The 18,747-nt window shown below is 39.4% G+C and overlaps 1 protein-coding gene across 2 annotated transcripts in view; it reads right to left on the bottom strand.

Annotated features, from left to right (window-relative positions):
* Positions 1–18,747, bottom strand: part of tec (tec protein tyrosine kinase) — a 187,365-nt gene that overhangs the window by 136,090 nt on the left and 32,528 nt on the right. Inside the window, exon 2 of one of the 2 annotated variants that reach the window (XM_028801906.2) lies at positions 9,338–9,527. In XM_028801906.2, the coding sequence (XP_028657739.1) occupies positions 9,338–9,475 (138 nt within the window). In that variant the 5' untranslated portion in view covers positions 9,476–9,527. Of the gene's footprint in view, positions 1–9,337; positions 9,528–18,747 lie in introns of those variants that run through there. The other variant, XM_051928357.1, reaches the window with a different exon arrangement.

Raw genomic sequence — 18,747 nt, 5'->3', positions numbered from 1 at the left:
TTTTGACTCCGGCAATACTGGTAATTAAATAATTTGTTAAGGCTCTGACTTTATTTACCTCACTTTTCTCTGTTGTAATAGTTAGATCTCTGGTCATTACACTTACATCAAGGTAACTGAGGCACACTCATTTTAAGAATCAGAATAATACAATTTACTGATAAACACCAAAACTGGAGCAAGATACAGAAGACAGGAAGATATGGAAAAAATTATTCACTCTGGCGACCCCTAATGGGAGCAGCCAAAAGAAGAAGAAGAAGACTGATAAACACAAGGATTACAGAAATATGATTACTGCATATATATATATCTATATATATATATATAGATATATATATATATATATATATATATATATAGATATATATATATATATATATATATATATATAGACAGGAGGCACACAGACTACACAGACAAACATATAGATAGAGATATAGATAAGCAGATAGAACCTAATCTGGCATAATGAGGCTGGCTGTTTCCTGGTTATTTAGAGTTCTAGTTTTACTATCTTTAAAGATGACATCAGTTCCTCAAAGACGAAACAGCTCTTTGGCTGCATGGTGTTAGAGAGAGGTTTTAGACAGTCATTTTGCAGAGTGAGATAGTTTTTAGAGAGAGTGCCTTGACTGAGTCTCCAGGGAGCTCAGTGAGAAAATCCATGTCTTCCTTTCTGAGTTCCTCAACAGAAATACAGGTGCAACTAGTTTTTAAAGAATGTCTGCCCTCTTGTGATTGGATTAAAGTCACAAAAGTTACAAAATCAGTGTTTTCTCATACAGTCGGTCAGTTTTCCTGTCCATTCCAGTTGTCATTCTTTGAATTATAGGTCTTTGTTCTTGTTTGAATTCAATTTGTGCCTTGTGACTCAAGACGTTTGCAGAGGGGCCTCTGCAAAGATGTCTGCCCAACCCTGATTTATATCTGTGTTATCAGCTGAAGTAAAGGCTGGTAGGAAGAGTTAAGTCACTTATTTTGAAATGCAAGCCATGGGAAGATAAACCTAGATATCTGCATTCCAGTTAAATCTGTTTCCTTAACAGCTCTGGTTTGCCACTAAAGTCAAGCAGCAAGGGCAATGCTCACTTTGTCCTGTAATACTACGAATTATGCACAATCCAGTAAGACTTCTCCAGGAACTTAACACAAGTGAAGTGCTAGCAGTGTCAGGTGTATTTGCAATCTGTCTGGCTTTGCCTCATACAAACAAAGTAATATGACCCAAACTTTTCTCATATACTTCACTTGTGTGAACCCAGTATCAAGAAAAAGGAAAGCTACCTTCTTACACCCTTCCTCTTACTGAGCGCCTCCTGCCCACACAAGCTTCCTGACTGTTTCTCTCTCCAGGGTAATTTATTAAGATTTTTGCCCTTCTTTTGCTACAAGACTAAATTAATTTCAGGACATCAATTGGCTGAAAAAGTAACCTAAAAGGGGGGCCAAATACAAAGTAAAGCATTATTAAAGAAGCAAACTGTACACTTGTCTAAATTACAGTGACTTTCAACTATGAATACTGACTCACCTATTTTTACATATTAGCTCCACGTAAATCAAGTGTATATTGACACAGCAATAATACAGTTAGCATAGTCATCTATCCCCGATTCCTTTCTGTTAACTATGTCAATTTTTCTAAGAACTTTCATAACAATAATAAATAAATGAGACTGAATTAGCAAAACTAGAAAATCATATATCTTGTAATAGCTATAGCCAAAAATTAAGCCTGTAGAAAGAAGGAAAAACTATTGACATTTGATAACACATACTTTGCTTTTTGGAGGGAATTTTTCATAAGTAAGACATAACCTACGGACCCACGGAACATATTTAATACTAAAAAACAAACAAACAAAAAAAACATTGAAAAGTGTTGTCAATAGCCTGTAGACAAATATGGTTAAGTACAAATATATTGGGATGTTCAGATGTGAGCAGTGTTGCAATGAACAACACTTTGTTATAATCTGAATGATAGATATATTATGATCTGAATGACTGATACTTTAATAGAAAACTACAGTGATCCCTCGCTATATCGCGCTTCCCCTTTCGCGGCTTCACTCTATCGCGGATTTTATATGTAAGCATATTTAAATATATATCGCGGATTTTTTGCTGGTTCGCGGATTTCTGTGGACAATGGGTCTTTTAATTTCTGGTACATGCTTCCTCAGTTGGTTTGCCTAGTTGATTTCATACAAGGGACGCTATTGGCAGATGGCTGAGAAGCTACCCAACGTACTTTTCTCTCTCTCTCTCTCTCTCTCTTGCGCTGACTTTTTCTGATCCTGACGTAGGGGGATTGAGCAGGGGGGATGTTCGCACACCTAGACGATACGGACGCTCGTCTAAAAATGCTGAAAGATTATCTTCACGTTGGCTACCTTCTGTGCAGCTGCTTCGTGAAGCGACATGCTGCACAGTGCTTCGCATACTTAAAAGCACGAAGGGCACGTATTGATTTTTTTATCTGTCTCTCTCTCTCTCTCTCTCTCTCTCTGCTCCTGACGGAGGGGGTGTGAGCTGCCGCCTTCAACAGCTTTGTGCCGCGGTGCTTCGCATACTTAAAAGCAAACAGCCCCATTGATTTGTTTGCTACCTTGAAGAGGAAGATATGTTTGCATTCTTTTAATTGTGGGACTGAACTGTCATCTCTGTCTTGTCATGGAGCACAGTTTAAACTTTTGAAAAAGAGACAAATGTTTGTTTGCAGTGTTTGAATAACGTCCCTGTCTCTCTACAACCTCCTGTGTTTCTGCGCAAATCTGTGACCCAAGCATGACAATATAAAAATAACCATATAAACATATGGTTTCTACTTATGGTTTCTACTAACATATGGTTTTCTTATTTCGCGGGTGGCTCTGGAACGCATCCCCCGCGATGGAGGAGGGATTACTGTATATGAAATGTAAGAAAAAATACCACAGAAAATATTAGCAATTAACATGTTTACTTTTTGTTCTCGTTTAACTACCCTTACTGGCTGAAACATTTCTCCTTGTGTTCTTTTAAGTAATACTAATTAATCAGTATCTATGGGTTTTTAAACTCTGTTGACATAAAAACAATTGTTAACTTTGTCTGTGTTGCTGAAATAAGGAAATTAAGAGGCCAAGTTGGTGTGACTGCAACAAGTGAGGCATATTTCTGAACAGGAACAATATAAGGCTCCAAATAAAAGTGAAAGAAACAATGTCAGAGAAGATTTTGCAACTAGACTAAATAAAGGAGTACAATTTCTGTGTCTCAGATCAGGAGGAAAGAGTACCACCAGTATCTGTCCCTTGTAATAAAGAGATAAATGGAGTGGAGACAAACTGGCTGTCTACCCTGTCCCAAATAACCAGCTTTACTCCCTGATTACTGTCACAACTATATTATTTTGCTGCATTGTTCATTTAAAAGGTCACTCATTACTTTGAAAAGTGTTGTATAAAATTCAATAATTCCTGCTATAAAAATCATATTTTAAAATGCTTTCCCCTTTTTGCTTTAAAAGAACATTTTAAAATGATGTGTGGTTTTACTCTAGTGTCAATTTAATGTTTCAGAAGGTTTTGAAAAGGGGCAGACAATGGTATTGTTGAACAACAGGAAATGCTTTAGACATATTTCGTGAAAAAACTTTACTCACGTGTTTGTGGTTACCATTCAAATATACAGTAATTATGATGACTACATTCTAATAATAACCAAGATATGTTTGATTATACAAAGTGAATGTATTAAATGAGATCCAAATTATGAAAGAAGGAATGGTGGTCCTAAAATACCCTAAGCAGTGCTCTACGTTATATGTTTACAGTACATTCTATTATAAAAAATGGTTGGATACTATTATCATGTAATTTTTTTTTGCTATGATGGTTTTATTTTACTGATCATGTTGTATATTTTATGCTGCATTATAATAATTATTTTGTCTTTAAAAATAGTTTGTGATAGTTCATGCTTTTATGAGTGCTATAATAAAGGCAGACCTATAACATGATGGTCCTACCATCTGCACAGTGTTGTCAGAAAGAGTTGCAACTCCCTCCATCCCTAAAACTGGATTTAGATGGGTTAAAATCAGGTGCAATTCACATAGGAGGACCATTAAAGTGATGCAGTACAGCGATTAAGTGGTGAAGCAACAGCACCAGGGTTTTCTGCAATAGACATGGAGTTGAGAAACACAGGCACAATGACTGAGCTCATGGCTAAGGTACTACATTTAGAGGTCACACACACACACACACACACACACACAAAAGTAAACTGCTCTTATTATGTGACCTGTATACATAATGTCGATTCAAAAAGTATCCCAAAAGGCTTATGTTATTTTTGATATAAATGCATTTGACATATTACGAATGGGACAGCACTTGACTAGAGCAAAATGTTTGGCCTTGTTTCTTCCAATGTCTTTTACCAGTGATGATAGGGCAGGTTAGTTTTAGCTTGTTCATTTAATACCATCACTATGCAACAGCAGCATACAGTGGTTCAGTTTCTGTGAGATGAAGAAATAACGTGGAAATCTGAAGACCATTATTACAATATATGAAATGATTGGAAAATGTCAATGCATGGCCTTCTAAATTAAAGTGAATTATTAAAAATTGCTAAAATATCACCAAAAACTGCATTCAAGTGAATTCAGCAACCAGTTATCTTAACATGGTAATCCACAACCAGCTACAGACTGGAAAGTCAAAAAGGGAAGAAATATATAAAAAAAAAAGATTTTTAAGTCACAAGATTTTATTCAAAGAAGCACTAAAAAGTAAAAAATCTGTTTTTTTCTTGTACTGTACCAAGATTTTGTTGGACATATGTGACTAAAAATAAAATCATGTGGCGCCAATAAAATAATTAATTTAATTCAATTAAAATACATAGATTCGTTAAAGTGAAATTTCTAACCAGCCTAAATATGGACAGAAAATGACACATCATATAAAAACTGATTAAAGTATGTAGAATAATGGTTATAATTGGAGAATTTTTCAAATTGTAAGAGTTATCTTTTTTGGAATCATTTAAGGAATCAGCAGACTGAGACAACTGAAAGTATATAATTTCTATCTGTATACTGTCCAAACAATGAAATAATATTAAGACATTAATCTTTCACGTACCAAGCTTTTTGTGTACTCCCAGCATTATTTCCAAAGTTAAATAATTACTTGAGTCCTTATTGATGATTTAATTACTTGATTAACTGTAATTGTGTCATTTAAATACAGTACACACCAATTGATTTTTAACTATGCTTTGTTGACTAAACTAAATCCTTTCTGGCAGTCAGTCCTATAAGGCAGAAATAATTCTGAAAATGTAGTAAATGTTCACTGACACATAATGATGATAATCCAATGCAAAGTTAAAAACAGATTGTCTGGATGACTAGTCACCATCACTCACTGCATTTGGCTGGAATAGCCTGGGATACTATTGACTATAATCAGTTCATCCCCATTGACTACCCTTTGGGTGTTCTAATCAACAGTGATGTAATCTAGGAAACATTCTTGAACACAAAACGAGTCATGGTGTGGAGCACAATCATTTATAACTAGCAGGAATACCCGGCGTTGCCCGGGAATCTATAACTGGTGAATTTCCCAAATGAAAGAAACAGAACATAGAAATAGAACAAACAGTTTTCTGATTTACATTTTATTGTAAGTTCGTCCACTTTGGATTGTGTCTGCTGTGGCATTTGAGATGCCCTTGAAATAGACTTTTCTCTGGCATCTGAAGTGGACTTTGGAATTGTACATCTTTTTTTCGGTGGCATGAGTATATTCGCGTAAAGCAGGAGAATTATAATGTGTTACATGGTATTACGTACTGAATACGCACCACAGTGAGATGAATTTACTTTATTTACACTACGTCGGAAAGTGAACAAATCATAGACATATATAGATAGATGCCGCATTCACTGTGTTGCCCAGTCAGCACGATACGTCAGCGCGTCTGCCCTATTGCGAGTGGTAAAAGTGCCATTTAAACTAATACACGTAGACGTGGAAAACTGGGTTTTCTGATGAAAAAACAATAACGTTTAAAACAGTATCGTTTACATACAACAGATTTTGGCGAATCATTTAAATGTAATTATTTATATCCATTTATACACTAATAAAGGCAATTATTAAATAATACTAATAATACTAATAATAATAATTATTATTATTATTATTATTAAATAATTCCTCCCATATAAGTAACATTTCGCTGACTGCCTTCTTCCATCTCCGAAACATTTTTAGACTTTGTCCTGTTCTTATGCAACACAGTACTGAAGTATTGATTAATGCCCAAGTCACCTCACATATAGATTACTATTAATGCTATTCTATCTGGCATCCCACAAAAACTTATCCATCGCTTACAACGTCTTCAAAATTCTGCTGCCAGGATAATAACCTGCTGTTCTAAATCCAGTGAACATATTACACCGATTCTCTTTCAGCTTCACTGGCTCCCTGTTCACTACAGAATATAATACAAAATACCGCTCTTAACATTTAAAGCTCTCCACAACCTCACTGATCTCCTACAGACTGACACCCCTCTCACTCACTGAGATCCTCATCTGCAGCTCTACTTTCTGTACTACACGTCAGACTCTGTTCTATGGGAGCTCGAGCGTTTCTCATAGTGCTCCTCAACTCTGGAATTCTCTTCCAGCTCATATACATCAGCTTGATTCAATAACACATTTTAAAACTTCCCTCAGAACTTTCTTTTCAAACTGGTATACCAATTTTGAATTTTGCACTGTTACTGGCAGTTATCTTTGTTTGTTTGCTAATTATTGATGTTTGATTTATCATTCTCTTGTTCTAATTTTACTAATGTTGTTTAATTTTATTGTAAGGTGACCTTGAGTGCTAAGATTATAAAATGGGATTTTCTAATGGTGAAATATAACCAAAAGAATTGTTCAGCCTCACCTATGAAATGTAATCTCCTGGGATCTGGTTTGGAGCGTACAGCGGTTTGTACAATCCCAAGCAGCACATGCGTGGGGCATCTTTATCCATTACTTCACTCCACAGCAGTGCCACTCGCAATGCGGCGGCGACGTTGACGTACAATGGTGCTTGTCATGCAGCGTTTAGTAATTCTATGTCTATGGTCGGCCTTCTCATACTTGGACACTTCCACCATCTCTTGGCAATTTAAAGAAACATAGCAACTGGGAGCCCGATCGAATTGGGCTACAAATTCTACATTTGTGAAATCCATACTTTCTCTGCAAAGAATTATTTGTTTTTATTTTAAGTCCTTGAAATGATTTTGTTATCATGGCACTGATTTGTGCTTAAAATAGACCTTTTCGGCCAATGTAATGAAGAGCTTCCTGTTTAAACGGGGCTGCGATATGTGAACTCAGCTCTTCGGCGCACCTCATTTGATTTTTTCCGGCAAATAAATTTTCAAAACAAACCGTATTTTACAACTCTAATCAGAGTCGGAGTAATATTTATGTTGGTGTGGTCATTTTAGATCTGAGATCGGCTAAAATTTAAACAATGACCGCTGTTAATACCCAGCCGTCATTACTCAGTTTGCCAATAGATGTCAGAAGGACGGATGCCAAAACCGAACTGCCCAAAGATAGATTTCGACGTACCAAGCAAATGGCGATATGTTCTATATTACTTACGGTTCCGGAGCTGTCGAAGGGTTTAAGTCAGTCGACGATGTTAGTCCTGGAAAGTACACCCCACCAAACCAACGTTCCAAAAACCAACCGAACTTACTGTTATCTGCTCGAACCAACACCGACTTAACTATACTCGGCCGTCCAGCGGCGTCACTGTAGCATTCGAACATTCTTAGCCAATCATGCAATACTGCGTCCGCGTTTGCCACGTTATGTTCTAACTACAGAGACAGAGTTCCATTGCATGGTTCTAACTTGTATTGAGTCGAGGTATTGACGCGAACACCATAGATACGGGGTATTGACTCAAACACCATACATCGTCATACATACGGGGTATTGACGCGAACACCATACATACGGATACTATCAAATTATATATGATACAGTAGGTGGTCATGTGTGCTACTTAACAAAGGCAGTCTGCCATATAACTATGTACTGAAGAGATAGTGTCCCCCTTCATTTCACAATAGGTCAATGCCCAATACACAGATTTAATTTAATGTCAGCATTACAACAGCATTATTCTCTGAACCTTCTTCAAAAGAACATACAGTATGTGGGACACCAAAAAGAAACTGTTCCACACCCACTATGAGCTGACTCTGGGGAGGAGTGCTTAGCTGAATGTACCACTGGACCATTCCACACTTAAGGTGGTATACCACAATGCATAGTCACTTGAACTGCAACTTTTTGCTTGACACTATTGGTTCCCATGTTGAGGTCCTTCCTAATCTAATAAACCCATTATTTTGCTCTGGTTTTAGAATCATTGTTTCTGAGTACAGTTTTAAGTAATAGTTTATACGTCCTTATAACTTTCACATTTTTACAGTTTTATCTGTGCTTCTAGTAACATAATGACATTTTATAGTTTAGGAGGAATTATTGTAGTGAAAGTTACTGACGTGAAGGCTGTTATAATTTTAAGGCTGAGAAGACAAAAAAAAAATCAGATAAAAAGTAAGAAAAAATTCCAAGTAAGCATAAGGTAAATACACCTGAATTTATTAATTGCCCCTCTTCTTATCTGTTTCACCAAAAAAAAAAACCCTTTCCAAACAAAACCATTCTAATCACTTTACTTCACAGAATATTATACAAACAACTTCACAATGAATTGCACTCACATTACAAGTTCAATTTAATGTAATGTTAAATGAATGACAGAATGCATTACATAACTGCCTAAAACACCATTACCATTTCTGTCTGAATAATTTTGTAGATCAGGAAAATAAAGGTCATATCGTGAACTGTTACTTATTTTGTCCATTTATAGAAACCGGCAGCACTGGCTGCCCTTTAAGATACAGGTGGTCCATCTTTAAGGTCCCTCATTCACAGTACACTAAATTCAATGCATTATGAGAGAACAGAAAACGTGGTAACATTTGTAAACTAACATAAATGCATTTTATTAAACCAACTGAAAAAAAAATACATTAGGAAATACATGTGACCTGAGTCTTGGTTAAATCTAACATTTCCTATTTTCGTGTGAGCTGAGACAGGAAATGACAATGATCCTGTGAACTTGTTTTTGTGAAAGACAACCTGAGCATCGACGACCACCACATAGCCACAGATCACAGGACTGCAAGCTGTTTATGTGCAACAACATATAAAACAATAAAAAAATACCTCAGGTCGTCCTTCATAGTATGTTAACTTTGACTTTGTCAGAACAAAAACTCTTTCTTTGTAGTTAAGTGGTGATGTTCTTTTCTTCTGTTGTGAACGTTTTATTAAAATCTCCTCTAAAATTGGTTCTGAGTTCATTTTGACCTCCTTTTTACAACCTCTCCTGCCATTGAAATGCCACAATAAAGTGCTGAAAGAAAAAAAATACAATGTAGAAAACAGTGAATTGTGAATTTCAAATAAAACAAATGATAAAATAATCATGTTAAGGAGATTTTAATTCAAATTAGCAATGAAGATAATTACAGAGCTATGACAATGTACTTGGACACATGCTACTTTCCTTTATTAATGCACATTGTTTTTACATTGAATGCTTTCATGTTTTCAACCAAAATCTAAAAGCCACAGAGTGAATAAATAACACATTTTTATATTTATGTAATTTACTGAATAAACAAAACATTGTTCAACATGAACTGGTACTGTGTGAAAAGGTAATTGTTCTCTGCTTTTAATAAATGGTTGCACCATCTTCAGCAATAGTAATGACAATTAAACTCTTTTTATAGATTAAGCTGGATATCAGTTATCTACATTACTGTGGAAATATTTTAATCTACTCTTTCTTACAGAACTGCATTATTTCAAAAACTTTCATTCTTTAAAGTGGTCAGGAATGCTGTTCCACTACTTCTAAAATTTAAATTTAAGCATTATCTTGCTTTTTATACCATCTCTTTGCATTCTAAGCCCTGCTGTTGTGCCAAGTGCTGGTCATGTTCCATGCAGTTTTAAGATTAGCATCTCCTTTTCCCTTGTGTTCAATCCACTGAGGACATGTTAAAAAAATTAATCAAATTTTAAGTACCACAATTATGCATAGATTTATGAATTGGAAGCCCAAGGAGTTCATATTATTTAATCTACCTAAATGACTAGTTTCATTTTCTGAGAGGGGTACTCCATGAAGTCTCTTAGCTACAACACCGCTGCCATGTGTGAGATTGTTCAACTAGTTAACTTGCTGTAGAAATAGGTAAAATGATGCTTGTTAAAAGTAACCATGAATTAAATATTTCAGGCTGTATGTTCCCCGATACAGTAGGCAGCAGAATGAATAAGCCATTGCATTCATGCAACCATATGCAGATAACACTGGAAATTGTAGTCCCATTGGGCAGCATGTCCCAAATTGAGTAGCATCCACTTGCAGAGCCACAGCACCATACGTCACCGCAGTTTCAGACCCGAAGTTTTAGACCCAAAAGTGGCATCACCTTCGTTTCAGGACTGACTTCGTAAAATTACTTTTGGAAGGTTTCGGCAAGTCTCAGCAAAGCCCGGAAAGTAACGTCGGGTCAAAGACCCGTTTAGAAACCAAATAATATGCATCATTGCGAAGTTCATAGGGTTTCTGCCATCATGTTGTGTCATACATCAACGTAAACAATACGGATCGTTTCTGTGAAATACACTATTAACATTTATGTTGTGTTCGGGTCTGTGGGAACCATTTAAAATGTCGACAAAATCAAAATCATCAAGATCTGTGTTAATTGAAAATAGTTTTTCGTTTACATTCATGAAACGAACTATACAATATAATGTTTACACCACGTTAGAGTTTAGTAAAACGTTAATAATAAAAGTGATTACGTTTTTTAAAATGTACTATGCATGTGTGCAATATTGTTCTAAACCAATTTAGAATAAACATTTAAGCCAACCTAATATTTTTAAACATATATGTGAAGAAAACAGCAATACATATTCTACACTGAATTATGCAATATATTAATTGCCTTATATAGAACTGCTCTAGTTTTAAAAAATGGGCCATCAAAAGAAAAAAATAAAAATACTAATTAGAACACAATTTATTTATATAGCACCCTGCCCAAAATTGAAAAAGAACAACAGGACCTATATAACATTGGCTACAAATAATATCTTCACTAAATAAAGATAAATACAGGATATACAAAACATTCACATAGAATAAAAGACAATAATGCAGACTAAAATCTATATATATAATTCACTAAGCCGGGAGACAAGTAGCCACCCATGGAAAGCACGCCAATGGCGCACGCAGGAAGGAGCCACGCCCACCAACTCTTAGACCATTGGATACGACGAAAAAAATCACAGAGCCACGCCCACCAACTCAGATGCAACGCCTCGGAAAACATGCCGTCATTTCTATTTGTCTGTGCCACAGTCCACTTGCAGCTCTGAGCCATGTTGACTTTTCATTAGTCAACCTCAGTGGAACCTTGGTTCACACAGAGGCAGCAACAGAGAGAGACAGAGGCACACACAGGCAGCGCGAGAGAGAGATCCGCGCACACACAGGCAGCGACAGAGAGACAGAGGCACACACAGAGGCAGCGCCAGAGAGACAGAGGCACACACACACACACAGAGGCAACGCCAGAGAGAGACTGAGGCACACACAGGCAGCGTGAGAGAGAGAGCCGCGCGCACACACACAGAGGCAACGCCAGAGAGACTGAGGCACACACAGGCAGCGCAAGAGAGAGCCGCGCAATCCTTTAAAACTGAAGTTAAAACACAATGAAGCAAGCAGTCTTTAAAAACCAATAAGCCCTGTGCCTCTTTTTCATTAGCGTCTCACCTGCTTCAGGCCGTGCAACAGTCGAGACGCTCTCTCTGCAGCTGACCTTCTCTGTGCCTGACTCCACTACTATCAGTCGCCTGATTAAAAATGGCCTTTTGAAGGGGAGCTATGGACCCGCTATACCACAGGAACACATTGCCTTCGAGCCTGCTCTCGCTCACTCTAACGTACCGACTTTCTCTCTCTCTCGTCACTTGCTCACACACTGCACAGGGGAGAAATGCCCGAAGCACGAGTCTACCCGGAAACCGTTTCAGCCACACTTCCACGCCCTCGCTACACTGTGAGTGCGATGATTATTTATTTAAAAATGGGCTTTTGAAGGGGAGCTGTGGAACCACTATACCACAGGATCACCTGTGACATTGCCTTCACATTGTTTTCCTTTTATTTATGATCCTGTTGAGCAGATCAGACACCCAGGCAAACAACACTGAATAATCAATTAATGCCGGTGAAACTCATCTGGGATAAGTCGGTTTTTCAAACGCAGCCGTGTAGCAGATTAGTCTAGCAGGATGTAATAATCCGAGATGAATGCGCGCTGAGTGGAAACACAATGTATATTGCTGCAACAAAATGATGAAAGAACGAGCGCATTTTTTTCACACAAGCTGAGTGGGTGGGTGTATAATATACACAAGAGGTAACACTGCAAAAGCGGCCCAAACCAGAAAAGACGGCTGGCAAATTAAACGCGTGTGCATTGTACTTACTGAAAGCAGCGTTACGGATTTTGCAAATGTTCATTTTTTTCCCTCTGCTTAAAAAACATTGAAAAAGCGGCGCGGATTGGTTTGCAGCGTGTAAAACAGTTTGTTTGTCGCGGATAATTTCCTATCCACACAGGGAGGAACCGGGAAGCGACCCCACAATCTTCCACTGTCTCCTTACTGCAAAGCAGCCGTACTACTACAGCGCCACAAGGCAGTTAAAGAATGCACCGGGCCACATCTTCATTTTTTCCCCTGTGCTTAAAAGACATTAAAAAACTGTTTCTCAACTGTGACTCCGGAACAACTCAGTACACGAAAAGTGGCCAGAACCGCAAACAACAATGAAAACTCTACGTGACTCACAGGTAGTGATGGGCCGCTCGATACTCAGGTTTCGACACTGTGTCGAGCTTTCGAAGCACTGCAGATTTTAATACTTGATCGAATAATGACATCTGTGATTTAAGGATTTCACATTTTCTTTCTCAAATGTGCTTACCTATATCATGGCAAAGTACAGGGATAAACCTTTATTTTCTGTCTACTCCGTTTTAATTAAGACAGACCAAAGAAAACCCATCCATCCATCCATTTTCCAACCCGCTGAATCCGAACACAGGGTCACGGGGGTCTGCTGGAGCCAATCCCAGCTAACACAGGGCACAAGGCAGGGACCAATCCCGGGCAGGGTGCCAACCCACCGCAGGACACACACAAACACACCCACACACCAAGCACACACTAGGGCCAATTTAGAATCGCCAATCCACCTAACCTGCATGTCTTTGGAATGTGGGAGGAAACCGGAGCGCCCGGAGGAAACCCACGCAGACACGGGGAGAACATGCAAACTCCACGCAGGTAGGACCCGGGAATCGAACCCAGGTCCCCAGATCTCCCAACTGCGAGGCAGCAGCGCTACCCACTGCGCCACCGTGCCGCCCACCAAAGAAAACATTTAAGGCTATTAAATGTGATCTCAAGAAAAGATCAGGGTTAATTATAATACTAATAACAGGAGCGATTATAATGGTACAGTGCAAAAGTAAATACTAATTGAAAGAGCCGGGAATGCATGAGGTGAGGCGTCTTATTTTGTTTAACTCTTGCTATCGTATAGTGCATTCTGCCTGTCACCGTTAGTTATATTTAGATTTTGTAGACATCACACACTACAAGCTGCTGACGAACCCTTCTCTTCGTTGTCAGTCTGTAGCTATGAAAAAATAAAAGCAATACGACTTTTAACAGACATCATTGAAGTGTATCATAAGTTTCTGTAACGTTAATGAAAATGGCCAGGAGGTGTCACGAGAGAGGCGAGTGTCAAATGCTTCGAAGCTTCGATACGATTTGGGTGAGGCTTCACCCCGCCCATCACTACTCACAGGTTAGTGAACGAGAAATCAGCAGACTAGCATGACGGATGGGGCGTAATGGGCGTCCTTCCCCTCTCCTCTGGATTTTTCAAATGTTAATTTTTTCCCTGTGCTTAAAAATCATTAAAAAAGCGGCCTGATTATGCGGCGTATGGTACGCCGCGGGTTGGCTAGTAGAACATATAATACTACAAAAAAAAATCTTGAACAAATAGCATAAATTGTGATAAAAAGTTCAAACCCTGAGTACCTGGACAGATAGAGGGGGTAAACTGAAAGAAGGGACTGAATGTCAGGTCTGTTTAATGTCTTCCTAAACAAATTAATGGAGTCAGCTGATGTCATTAATTTTGGGAGGTCATTCCACAGTCTGGGCACTATATACAGCTGAAGGCCCTGCAGTCACCTACAGAGTGCAGGTTAGTGTGGGGCACAGAATCAGAGGACCTTAGTGGGCAGGTCAATAACAGAATTTGATATTCAGTCCTGTAAGGCACAGGGAGCCGTGAAGGTGCAGCAGGATGGCTGGGATGTGCTCGCTGTTGTTGGTTCGTGTCAGGACTCTTGCAGTTAAGTTTTGAATCTGCTGGAGCTGTGATATAAGATTATATTATTATAAAATTAAGATAACTTAATTATTATATTATAAATTAAGGCATGACGGTTGCCCTGGACATGACATAAGCTACTTAGGGTCTGACAATGGGTCCAAGGATTTCATTCCGATACCTAATGGCAGTCAAGGTGTCGTTGTCTATCCTGTAGAGGTCTATGCATCCCTCCATGGATATGCCTCCCCAGACCATCACTGACTTACCACCAAACCGGTCATGCTGAACGATGTTACAGGCAGCATAACATTCTCCAAGGCTTCTCCAGACCATTTCACGTCTGTCACATTTACTTAGGGTGAACCAGCCCTCATCTGTGAAAAGCACAGAGCGCCCACCAGTGGTGGACCTGCCAATTCTGGTATTCTATGGCAAATGCCAATCAAGCTCCACAAGGCCCACTAAAGGATGTCAGGCCCTCAGGCCACCCTCATGAAGTCTGTTTCTTTTTGTCAGAGGTCAGAGACATTCACACCAGTGGCCTGCCTGCTGGAGGTCATTTTGTATGTTCTGGTAGTGCTCATCCTGTTTCTCCAGACCTGCTGATGGGTTAAGGACCTTTTCTGGCCCTGTCCAGCTCTCCTAGAGTAACTGCCTGTCTCTTGGAATCTCCTCAATGCCCTTGACACTGTGCTGAGAGACGCAGCAAACCTTCTGGCAATGGCACGTATTGATGTTCTATCCTGGAGAAATTGGACTACCTGTGTAACCTCTGTAGGGTCCAGGTATCGCCTCAGTAATGACACTGACTGTAGCCAAATGCAAAACGAGTGACAAAACAGATGAGGAGGGAAAAATGTCAGTGGGCTCCCTCCACCTGTTAAACCATTCATTCCTGTTTTGGGGGTTGTCTCATTGTTGCCCCTCTAGTGCACCAAAGCAGCTGAAACTGATGAACAAGCCCCTCTGCTACTTAACTGACCAGATCAATAGTCCACAAGTTTCATTGTCTTGATGCTATACTCTCATTAAAAAGTGTTCCTTTAATTTTTTGAGCAGTATACTTTAGTGTAATATTGTGGTTTTATAAGTCACTAAACAAATACTGAAATACACTCAATGAAAGTTTTGGATAGACCCTCCCATTTCACAAATGCAGTAGTTTACAAACATCGTATTTTAATTTTTCTTTGACAAGCATGAAAAATAATTGAGTTGAATCTCAAGTTATGATTACATATTGAGGGACTTTTTTTTTTTTTTTTTTTTTTTTTTTTTTAAATCAGATGGTCACTTTATTTTAACAAGCAATGTATAAAAAATAAAAAAATAACCTGTTTACTCTTTACTCTCCGATCACATTCTATTTGTTTTTTCTACACAATACTGTAATAACTGTACAGTTCAGCAGGCTAAAATAACACAGTGAGACACACAAACACACTCACTATGCATATATACTACTGGTGCAGTCATTGGTTTTCCTGTGGATTGGACTGTTGAATCGACACAATGGCTGTGTATGCTGGGGTCTTTGGCACAAGTCGTCCCAGTAGTATGCGAGGTGTCACCAGTGGTTTACCCTGCTCCTCAAGAAGGCTCTATCTCCTTCTCCCCATTCTAGTCTCAGTTCAAGGTTGTCGAGATGACAAAAGTATTTTTTTCTGAGTTGTGGGCTTGTCTGGCATATATTTGCAGAAAAAAAGGCGTTCCTTTTATTTTATCCTAGATTCATGCACAGACAAATCACGGCCAGGCTGATAAAATTGTTTCTATGTTGGTTCCACAATGTCAAGCAGGGGCTGAACTTTATACATGGCGTTATAGCCTGGCTCACCCCTTGGGATTTGCTTCTGTTTATTACAGAAGTGAATAAAACTTTGCAGCATCACGTACCTATCATCACACTGCATAACCTGTCTAAAGCCACCAGGGGACAAAGCACGTTTGGACCAATGCTCCCTGAAGCTATATCACCAGTTCTGTCTCATCTCTATTTGTAATGCCACAACGCCCTTCATCTCGTCTTTTGTTGTAGGTTTCCACTTTGAAAAACGAGAATGCGATGCAAGCTCAGCCCGAGATTCAAAAAATTTCTCTGCCTACCCGTCTGTCTCATCTGACAGTAGCTGAAAAGCAGCATCAGGAGAGAGCAGACTGAAGTAGTCCAGCAGCTGGTGATCTGTCATGTCCAACAGCAAACCATGCCGTCTTGTGAAGTCCGTTAGCCAGTTTGGCTCCCACGGATCAATGTCTTGGTATTCCTCCCATGCAAACCTTGCCGTAGGTGCATCGGTTGCGCGAATGCGCTCAGCTGGCAGCCGATCAGCTGGCACTGCATTGGCTGGTGTCCGATCAGCTGATGCCGGCTTCTCACTCTCTTGCTCGATCTCCTGATCACTGTCAATAAAATCCGATTCTGAAAAATCAAGAGTCTGACTCAGCGATAATGTGCAAAACATCGTCTGCCGAGTGTTTTCTTTTCTGCACTCGCTTCGCTCCCTTGTGACATGTCAATGCCATCTTGCCTTTGTTTACATTTCGCAATTCACACACACGCAAGGATTAGTTGCCGAGTCAATGAGTCTAGCATTCCTCCAAGCACAGAGGGAATGCCTGTGACATGACAGTGAGTTTTGTCGCCATTAACAGCTGATTGTCGCCCTCTATCCCTGGATGTCAACTTTTGTCAATATTCCCCCTCAACCACTCTTGTCGACAAAAGTCGACATCCGCCCTAAAAGAGTTAAATAAACAAATACTTAAATAAATAAATTTGCACCCCTTAAAATGGAGAGGTCCTTGCGACCCACTGTGAGGCTTTGGCGACCTCTGGTGGGGGTCGGAACCCCCAAGTTGGGAATCAATGTTCTAGAGTATATCACACAGTTACACGATAGATTTGGGAAATTCTACCTATTTTAAAAAGTCACATGGAGGAGGCGCAAGCAGCACAGGCCCACTACTATGATCGTGGTACGACTCTCCAAGAATTTCTTCCGGGGGATAGTGTCATGGTTTTGGTCCCTACCTCCTGTTCTAAATTACTTTCCCATTGGCAAGGGCCTTATGAAGTTAAGGAGAGAAAGGGGCTTGTCGATTATTTGGTGAAACAACCCAATCGTCGACTGAGTGAGCAGGTTTATCATGTGAAGTTGCTGAAGCTGTGGAAGGAGAGGGACCCGGATCCCTCCTCCGCTCAGCACCGCTCATTCTTTGCTCAACAAAACATCTTTAATTTCGGCATGGAATTAAATTCCAGACAGAAACGGGAGCTCAAAGCAGCTATCCTGTCCATCCAGGAAGTAGTAATTGAGAAGCCAGGAAGGACCTCACTGATTGCGCACAACATAGTGACAAAGCCCGGGGTTATCGTTAGAGAGCGCCCCTATTGACTTCCCAAGGCAAAGAAAGCAGAAGTGGAGCTGGAAATATGCTGGAACTAGGAGTGATAGAGGAGAGTTATAGCCTCTGGTCCAGTCCAAATCTTCTTGGTTAGTAATGCCTTGAGTGGATAACCTCCACAAAAGGCTTGGCCAGGCAAAATTTTTGACCACACTTGACATGACAAAGGGGTACAAGCAGATTCCTTTAACGGACTCGGCTAAGTTCAAGACCGCATTTAGCACCCCTAGCAAACAATGGCAGTATCATATCCCTCCATTTGGGTTACACGGGGCTCCTGCAACTTTCCAACGTCTGGTAGATAAAGTGCTCCAATCCCATAACGCATATAGTGCTACCTACCTAGATGACTTTGTCATTTATTCCAGCATGTGGAAGGAACACGTACAGCAGGATATAGCAGTATTGCGAACACTAGGACAGGCCAGACTTCGAATCAATCCAAAGAAATGCTTCTTTGGAATGAAAGTAGCTAAATATTTGGGCTACCTGGTGGGTCGGGGTACCGTAAAACCACATTGTTCAAAGGTAGAAGCCATATTGAATTGACCCCATCCATGAACCAAGCAGCAAGTCCAAGCATTTCTCGGATTAGCCAGGTATTACCGAAGGTTTATTCCTAATGTTTTCAGAGACAGCGGCACCCTTGAGTGATTTGACAAAGTAGAAGGCTCCTAAAAATGTGGTATGGACTGATAAGACTGATGATGCATTT

The sequence above is a fragment of the Erpetoichthys calabaricus genome, chromosome 5 (assembly GCF_900747795.2).
Source record: "Erpetoichthys calabaricus chromosome 5, fErpCal1.3, whole genome shotgun sequence".
Lineage (NCBI taxonomy): Eukaryota > Metazoa > Chordata > Cladistia > Polypteriformes > Polypteridae > Erpetoichthys > Erpetoichthys calabaricus.
Note: the sequence above shows the minus strand (reverse complement) of the source record. Positions and strands in the feature narration are given on the sequence as shown.